The following is a 9,788-nucleotide window of genomic DNA, read 5'->3' on the forward strand; positions in this document are numbered from 1 at the left end:
CCATCAACTACAGGTCACCAGGTACTTAAGTCTCTAGGAATATAGAATACTCTTTGGGGGGGAAAAGGAAGGGGCATACCATAGAAAGTGTTTCCATCATAAATCAAACTATTCTAAAACTGAAGTTCCTGGATTAGAAAAATCTGTACTTGAGTAAATTAAGTTCTCTGTTCTTGGTAAAAATGAGAGATAAGGAGAGTAAAGCATTTTCCCAAAACTGGTTCCAAGAACTGTGAAATTCATGTGCATTACAAGACACACATAGTCACTTCTAAATGCAGTAACTGAATACCCTTAATATCCTTATTTAGGACAGTGAAATACATTTCTCTTCCAATCAGTACTATTTATCAATCTTAAAGCAGAATAGAACTGGAGAAAGGGAAGGAAGAAAGGCAGAATGGATTTAAGTTGCTACATATAAGCCAACTGAGAAAATCACTTCTAAGATATTTTCATTTAAAAAGAAGAGCTGTCTTATGGTGTGCTAACCATTGAAGTATTACATAATATGATTTTCTGGTATTTCTGCATGTATTTAAAAGGTTGTTCTATCCTTTTCCTCATGATATCCTTCTGAATAGGGTTATTACACTGAGGCTAAGAGGTTGCATGTGGGGCCAATTCTTATATTCAGGATACACAGTTAAATTCCTCGAATATTTTTTTCATGTATTTGTTGGCCATTTGTATTACTTCTTTTGAGAAATGTCTATTTAGTTCTTTTAACCATTTATTGATTGGATAGCTTAGTGTTTGGGGGGGAGGGCATGGAGGTTTTTAATTTTTGAGTTCTTTATAAATTCTGGATATTAATCCCTTGTCAAAAGAGTAACTAGTAAATATTTTCTCCCATTCTGCAGGCTCTCTCTTCACACTCCTAATTTCTTTCTCCCATTCTGCAGGCTCTCTCTTCACACTCCTAATTTCTTCCTTTGATATGCAGAAGCTTTTTAATTAGATGGTATCCTGTTTATTGATTCTTGGTTTTATTTTTTGAGCTTAGGAGTTTTTTTAGGGAAGTCAGTGCCTGTACCCGATATATTGGCATGTTATTCTGTTTTCTTAAGGCAGTTTCAATGTTTCTGATCTAATTCCTAACTTTTTGATCCACTTTGAGTTGATTTTTGTGCAAGGTGTGAGATAGAGATCTAGGTTCATTCTCCTACATATGCATATAGACATTTCTTAAAAGAAGAAACACAAATGGCCAATAAATATATGGAAAAATGTTTAACATCCTTAGAAATAAGGGAAATGCAATCCAAACTACCCTGAGATTTCATCTCACTCCAGTTAGAATGACAATCATCAAGAATATAAATAACAATAATTACTAGTGCGAGTGTGGAGGAAATAATACACTTATATATTGTTGGTGGGACTGAAAAGTAGAGCCACCACTTTGGAAAATGGTGTGGGGATTTCTCAAAAGGCTAGGAATGGAATTACCATATGACCCTGCTATTCCACACCTTATTTATCCCAAAGAACTAAAATTAGTATACTACAGTGATACATGCATAGCAATGTTTATAGCAGCACAATTCACAGTAGAACCATGAGCAGATGAATGGATAAAGGAAACATTCCTAATGGAGTTTTACTCAGCCTTACAGAAGAACAAAAATGTGTCATTCACTGGTAAATGGACAGAACTGGAGATTATTATGCTGAGTGAAATAAACCAGACTCAGAAAGTCAAAGGCTGAAGGTTTTCTTTCATATGTGAAAACTAGAGAAAGAAAAAATGAATGAAAAAAAAAAGGCAGGGAGGAATCTCATGAGAATAGATGGGAGGCTAGCAGAGGAAGGGGACTGAGGGAGGGGGAGGAGGCATGGAAGGAACTGGGGACGTAAACCCACCAAATTATGCTATGTCCATATATGATTACACCACAGTGAATCCTTCTTTTATATAAATTTTAATGTACCAATTAAAATATTAATGAAAATAGAGGGGAAATCAGTGGAGTAGAGCAACCAGATCAGGAAGAGGGAGGATGGCAGGGGAAAGTAATGTACCAGAAAATGTTATGTGCATATGAAATTTTACATTATGTGCCTATAAAATACAGCATAATGAATTCCACTACTATAAATTGTAGTGCATCAATAAAAATAAATTAAAAATAAATTAGAAAACAAATCTCTCATGCTTAAATGCTAAAAAAAAGCTGTGATTACCTCTCATTTTTCCATCATTTTCATAAAAAAGATTTATGAAAACACTTTCAGAGTTATTTAAATAAGATGCAGTGTGATAAAACATGAGTTTTGATACCAAATCCTCTGCCAGCTCATCTTCCATCCAGAGGGTCTTCCAGGAAGTAAGCCATTCCTTGAAGACAGAGATGTTAGTGTGATTATATTCACTGCTTTGCCCCCAGAATACAGAACAGCATTTGAGTTTTGATTTTTATCAAAACAGAAACAGTTTATTTATGAAAACTAGCACATTCTGTTTTTATATACCTTGGTTGCTTTGGAAAACTATATATGCTTATTGTAAATAAAAACTAACACAAGATATAAATAAAATTCACAAAGTAAAATGTAATCCAATCCCTGAGTTGCTACCATTTTGACAAAGTTACTTCAAAACAGATACTGAACCACAAGTGCACCTAGTGATAAGGTACGGAACTTTACACCAGTAGCTGTATGTTGTTTTATAACCTACTTTTTAAATTCCATATTATATTGCAAACACTTTCTACAACAATAAGTAAAGATGAATATCTTTTAAATGCAATCATAAAATGAGTGTACCATGGAACATAAAATTGAAAATCTGTATATAACTGGCATTAAATATGAAACAGTAAAATTGCAAGCTAATGAAACCAGTGTCACTGCACAGAAAACATTATTGCACACAATGATGTTTCTCACTCTTTTTCATTATCCTTGCAAAAAAAAAAGAAATATTAAAAAAAAAATTTAAAACCACTTTCACTGTGATACAAACAAATCCAGCCCTCAAGCAGAATACCTGGGAAAGTTGATCAGAGAATTCAAAAGGCCCAAGTTGCAGTGAAACATAAAAATGAACACTAACACATCTTAATGGGAGCACAAAATCAATCGGGAATGGCAAACAGTTTATCAAGTGGATTAGAGGAATCCATACCACCTTGATGATGAACTTGATAACGACTCTGGATGGATTCTAAATAAATTTGGACACAAACATATCATACAAGGGCAGTTGATTGACATTGATTAAAAGCTTATGAGGGGAAATATGAACAAACTAAAGCATACAGGAAGACTGGTAAATCAGGAAGTGCTGTGCATCTGGCAAAATGCAACTTGAAGGCAAGAAAGATGTGTATACACACTCCAGCTCAACCGTGAGTAAGTAACCCAACTTCTATGAATAACTTCAATAACGTTTTAATTTTTTTATTGGTGCATATTAATTATACAGAATGGTAAGTTTCATTGTGGTATATTCAAACATACATTAAAACATAATTTGATCACCACGTTCACTCCCCAATACCTCTCCCACCTTCTTCCCTCCCTCTCCCTAATCCTCCTCCTCTACCCTAATGAACTCCCTTCTACTTTTATGGCATTGCTGTTTCCCCCCATTTTATTTTCCTCTAGCTTCCAATTTTTTAAAAGTAAAACCATGTCAATTTCTTATGAGAACTCTATGTGACCTTGCTTATCCAATGATTAGCACAATGGCTAACATTAAGTCAATATTCAGTCATTTTGGGGGGAAGTTCACCTGACATACTGTGTAGGAATTTATTTCAGAATTTATAGTATATTATAGTTTATTACATATAATCATGCTCACATTAATTTTATCATGAACCAGTTCTGCATACTTCCATGATTTGACTGAAGTCATTCCTAATTTCATTTGCTCTATTCTCAGTATCCCAAGCTATAGATTCTTCCAATATTATCATAGGATAGAAAACGTAAGTGAACCAGCAGTCACTAAAGTGATCAGTATTCTGGTGTCCAGAGTTGGATGCTGATGTTTTAACACAAGAATTGTACTCATCATAGATACTCAGCATGCCCAGCTGAAGCAAGCTCTCTCTGAAGCACAGGTGAGGAAGAGAGAGGTTGCTCTTCTATGCTCTGAAGTTGAACCCATTAAGAAGAATTTGAACTGTTATATAATCATTTGTTTGGCAATACTTTGAAGCATGGATAGATTAGGCAGGAATTCAAATACTCTAATCAGTTCTCTGCAGAAATTTTTGATGATCTCTCATGTTTCATCACGACAATATTAATTCTGAGAGTGGCTTATTATTTCTTTCCCCCCTGTGCCTGTGTCATCCATCCACAATTGCTCATTTCTTCCAGAGATTCTTTACGGCATTTTTCATCTCTGCATTTCTCAGGGTATAAATCAGGGGATTGAACATGGGTGTCAAAATACAATAAAACACAGCCACTATTTTGTCTATGGACAAAGTGGATGATGGGCGCATGTAAATAAATATACAGGGCACAAAGAACAAGGCCACCACTGTGAAGTGGGCCCCACAGGTGGAGAGGGCTTTGCGTCTCCCCTCTGCACTCTGGGACCTCAAGGAGCGCAGGATCACCACGTAGGAGGCAGCCAGCATGAGGAAGTTCAGCAGGCAGATCACACCACTATTGGCCACCACCAGCAGACCAATGGCACCTGTGTTGGTGCAGGCCAGCTCCAGCAAAGGGTACAAGTCACACACAAAGTGATCGATCACGTTGGGCCCACAGAAGGGCAGCCGAAGGACCAGGAGGAGCTGCACTGAGGAATGCAGGAAGCCCCCCAGCCAAGCCACCCCCACCAGCATGGTGCAGAGCTGCCTGGTCATGAGGGTTGTGTAGTGCAGAGGTTTGCAGATGGCCACATAGCGGTCATAGGCCATCACTGTGAGCAGGATGATCTCAGTTCCTCCCAATAAATGAGCAACAAAGAACTGAGCCAAGCAGCCCTCAAAAGAGAAGGCCCTGCCTTCATACAAGGAGTCAGCAATGAGTTTGGGGGTCATACATGAGGAATAGCAAGTGTCGATAAAGGACAAACATGAGAGGAAAAAGTACATAGGGGAGCCCAAGGAGGGGCTGAAGATAATGGTGATCATGATAAGTAGGTTGCCCCCAACAGACACCAGGTAGACAATCAAAAAGAGCACAAATAAAAATCTCTGCACCTCAGGATTTTGTGAGAGTCCCAACATGAAAAATTCTGTGATGTTTCGGTGACTATCCATGGATCCAGAGCTGCAAAAAGAAATTTCCATGAAAGTTTTATTACATCTCTTTAGAGACATTTCAAAATCCTGGGGAAATCAGGATTTGTGGAATACAATGAACCTAAACCCTGAATCCCCAAGACCCACAAATAGTGCCAATCATGTTCTACATTTCTAATTAGTGATTTTGATTGAAAACATAAGTAATAGACAAAATGAATAATTTTCAAAATATTGCATCTCTTGCTTTTTGACAAATAAAAAGCAATACTTTTTAAAATTAGCCTTTTTCAGATTGAAGATTTCTTCACGGAGTTTCTATAATGGTGTTCTGCAACATAATGCAGTGATTATAGTTTATGGCACTCTGTTATATGTTTCATGAAGATTTAGAAAAGAAGACATTCAAGGTTCCAAGTATAAAGAAATAATAAGAGGGAAATGCTAATTGCCCTGACTTGATCAGTGCATGTTGTGCGCCTGTGCTGAAATATCACACTGAAGCTCATTGACATGTCCAGTTACATTCCATGTTAATCAAAAGATCCTGAACAATTTATAAAAAGGCAAAAAAATCACATTGTACCCCATAATTATGCATATTTATTATTTTCAGTTCACATGCAATTTTTAAATTATGTATTTTTCATTAAAATAGTCAATTGTAGGAAAATACTTTCCCTAAGAATTTTATGCAATTTCTTGTCAGCACTAGATTTAGGTGAATTAGCAAAATAAGATGAGGCTTCAACAACATCATAACTGATCTCTTCTACCTTGTGTCTCAAACACATGATCAATAGTTCACATGGCTGCCACAGTGAAATTCCTAGGAGTTGATCATTCAATCATTACCCAGTTTGAAGTCTTCCCAAGGTTCCTCTTTACTTGCAGTTTTTCATATTTTCAAAACTATAATTACCAAATAAATAAATAAAAACACTAAGTTAGAGTGCAAAATGCATCTTATTGTTTTAAAGGTGCAAAAGCAAGACATATAAACACATTCACTGTTAAATAGTTGTATTGTAAGGTAATGCCATTTAGAAACATTTAAATAGAAAAATGATTTATAAATCAATTTATAAAAGATCAAAAAATCAATGTTTTATACCAACTTTAAACATAAATAACTAAAAGGGGAAAAGTGGTCCTCTATCCTTCTGTTTTCACTTCAAAATCTATGTCTTCTGCTTCCTTGCTCCTTGGAGAAAACATTGTGTTGTAAGGCTGCCATCTTTTTGGACAAGGACAAACATCAAGATTGTCCTTAATGTAACCTCTTTTCGTACAAGTCTGTGTGGAAGGAAAACCAACTTCCCAGAAATTCTCTGGTGTGTTGGGTGGAATGTAGCTAATTGTTGTCTTGAGTATGAAGCTAACCAGAGAGAGACTAGCTTACAAAATTTTCCTCATACTGAGGTAGTTTGGAAGAAGAGAGAAGAAAGTTGCTTGGGCACACAAGTAAAGAATGTGAAATTGGTTATGCAGATATGCCAGCAGAAGAAAGAGGAAAGAAATTAGCTTCATGCTCTGTACCTTCTTTCGAATAAAATCCAAGCATTTTATTCTCATTACAAGGACCACACTGACCCATCCCCCTTGTCCTTCAGGTCCCGTCTCTGACACTGCTGTGTGCCTTAGCCATATAGCCTACTCTAACTCCTTGGTCAAGCCAGGCTCACTTTCAACTCCTTGCCTTCCACATGCTACTCCCGTGATCTCACACAGCCTCTCTTACTCTGCAAGCTTACTCTTATACATCCTGCAAAAACAGACTCAAATATCATTCATCTCCAAAAGGAATATGATCTCTTCCCCTACAGGGCTCTGTTCTAAGACCTTCCACTGCACTCCCACAGTCTGCAGATTGTATCTGCATCCTAACTCTTTGCACACTATCTTGTATTGTTCTACTTCCACCTACCTTACACTTGCAATATCTTGAAAGTAGGAGTTCTGCATATTTAATATGCAGAGCCTAGAGAGTGTCTAATGAAACACATTGAATAAATTAAAACTAAAATCCAAAAACATAAGAAAATTGCAATAATTGAACCTAGAGCAGTGGATAACTTTGTTTTTGCTGATTGTTCCTTTATTTAAAATAAGAATTTATATTTGTAAAGAATTTTAAAAGTTAAATGATTCTATAAGACTTGTAATGAAAACAAGCAGTACAGTGTTCCTCCTTTGCTACCCCCAATTCCCATTAAAAGGCAACATTTTTTTTTTCCATTTCTTAACTGTCTGCTGTCAGTACAGGCTTCAGTCTTCCTAAAGAACATCCTTGTACTGCTGCTATTGGGAGGTTGCTCAGTTTTGTTTCTTTGGCTTCCTCCTGTGAGATATGAAGATTAAATTCTCTTATAATCCACCCCATTCCCCACCACATACACATTCTTATAAATTCTTCTACCCCATGTCTCCTTGTGTGATTATATTATTCTACAACTCTTGGTTAACTCAACATGACCATACAGCAGACAATGATTACACTTCCTCTCTTGTAAGTTTTTCTGGAATTAATAATCAAGTTGATACCTTCTCACTGGAATTTTTATTCCATTCTAACAGGAAAGACATCTAGAAGTAACAGGATTCTTAACAGGTCTTCTGGTTCATTCTTCTACATCATCCGGTCTTCCTTCCCCTTCTTGGAATCATGCACAGGATAAATGTCTAGATAGGGTTAAAAGACATCCCTACAGGGAGAAAATAGATGTAGTGAGAAACTGCAGCTCCATAGTCTCTTCTCTGAATTGGAAATCTATCAAAATCTAAGTGACCTGGGTTCAAAGAATTTCATCCACCTACGGGCTACTGGGGACCTCTTGAACCATCTCTCTTGATTTTCTTTTCTAAAAAGTCATTAAGGAAAGAGATTCATACGATAATCTGATACAAATGTCTTTGGTTTGAAAAATGTTAAAATTTTGATCTGGAAAAATTAAGTAGCTGGTCCAAGTTGTAGGAAACACTCCAAGACTTCTGACTTCTCAGCCTGAAGCCCCTCGGACTTGACAGTGTTTCCTCTTGGACCCAGACTGCTCAGCCCACAGAGAGCACAAAAGGAACAGAAGAGAAGGCAAAGTTGCTGGCTTCACACTGGGAAATGTGAACTTCTCAGGAAGAGAGGGAAGAGAGGATGACAATGAAAACTACCTATGATTATTGGACATAGTTTAGAAACATTTAAAAGGAAGGATATTTTTACTTAGTTCTGCCATCCAAAAAAGAAAGCAGACAGCTTCCTAATGTATGTTTTCAACCTCTGCAATTACTAGTTTATTAGTTTCATTGAGCACTCAGATGCTCAGTATTCCTCTTGAAATAATATTAAAAAATGCAAATGGAAAGAGTCCAAGTCAAAATTATATAACAAAACATCACTCCATCACAAAAGCATGTAAAATTACAAGAACACTATTTTAAAACACTGGCACTTTAAGAGAATGATAGAATGTATCCTAATGTATTTTTCATCTATACTTTTTCCATATAGGGATCTTTGTTCATTTCTCATTTATACTTTGTAAATCATACCATGTATTTAATGCTATCCTGATTAGTATTATGATGTAAACATTTGTTTAATGCTACTGATTTTGAACAGCTTCTTATGCTTTTCTATCCAGTATAGTACCTCCTTTAGATACTACTGATGCTAAAAGGACCTTAATGTATAATCAGTAGTTCCTAATCTCAGCCTCTGAGATGCCAACTCTTTAGGTTTCTTGACAAAGCAGCTGTTAGAACTGGTAGAGAAATTTTTATGCTTTGTAATTGTTCTAATTGAATGTATAACTCAGGACTTTATTATGCATCATGTTATTTCATCACTAAAATGAGACTAAAAGCAGGTTTATTTTCCCTTCATAGATGATAAAATTAACTCCCCATTTTCATCAAAATTAGCCTCTATCCCAAAGCACATAAGTAGAAAAACAGGACTTGACCTAAAAGAAAAAAAATTGTTCCTCTCCTCATAACAGTCCTGAGACACAATGTGCAATTTTCCACCTTAAGCAATAAATACTCCAATTTTCTACAGAGGTCAATTGGGTGTCCCATAGTTTATTTTCATTCTGACCCTAACTACTGACAGGTAGTTAGCATAGAACCTCCAAGTAAAGGGCTCATTCCCTCAAATCTACCTCTAACTCCACACCCCAAGAATAAGTAGTGTGTTCCCAGGTTGCCTGCATTTCTGTTTGACTTGGCTGCAAATCAGGGGTTCCCACAAACCCCTCCTCATTGTTAATGGACTTTAACTGCTCACAGAACTCAGGGAAACACTTTATTTATGACTGCTGATTCATCACAATGGATAAAAATGAAGAACCAAATACAGAAATGCAGGGGTGGGGGCAGCCTTTGCAGGTAGTGCCTTTCCATTGTCATTTCAGCGTGACTTTTCTCTTTCCCTTTTATTCGTAACTCTTCCAAATTGTCTATAACCAACCACAGAGTTGGTTAAACTATTTAAAACTAAATCTTGTTTGGTTGAGTAATGTCTTCTCAATGAACAGAAGTTTTTTGAAACCCTCACCAAAAGGTGATTTTCCAGGA

At 36.5% G+C, this 9,788-nt stretch overlaps 1 protein-coding gene across 1 annotated transcript; it reads right to left on the minus strand.

Moving 5' to 3' along the window:
* Nucleotides 1–4,325: 4,325 nt before the first annotated feature.
* Nucleotides 4,326–5,234, minus strand: LOC124960244 (olfactory receptor 140). The gene has a single exon (XM_047518941.1). The coding sequence runs from the start codon at nt 5,232–5,234 to the stop codon at nt 4,326–4,328; it is 909 nt and encodes a 302-aa protein (XP_047374897.1).
* Between the last annotated feature and the right edge of the window lie 4,554 nt (nt 5,235–9,788).

This window comes from Sciurus carolinensis, chromosome 11 (genome assembly GCF_902686445.1).
Source record: "Sciurus carolinensis chromosome 11, mSciCar1.2, whole genome shotgun sequence".
Taxonomy (NCBI): domain Eukaryota; kingdom Metazoa; phylum Chordata; class Mammalia; order Rodentia; family Sciuridae; genus Sciurus; species Sciurus carolinensis.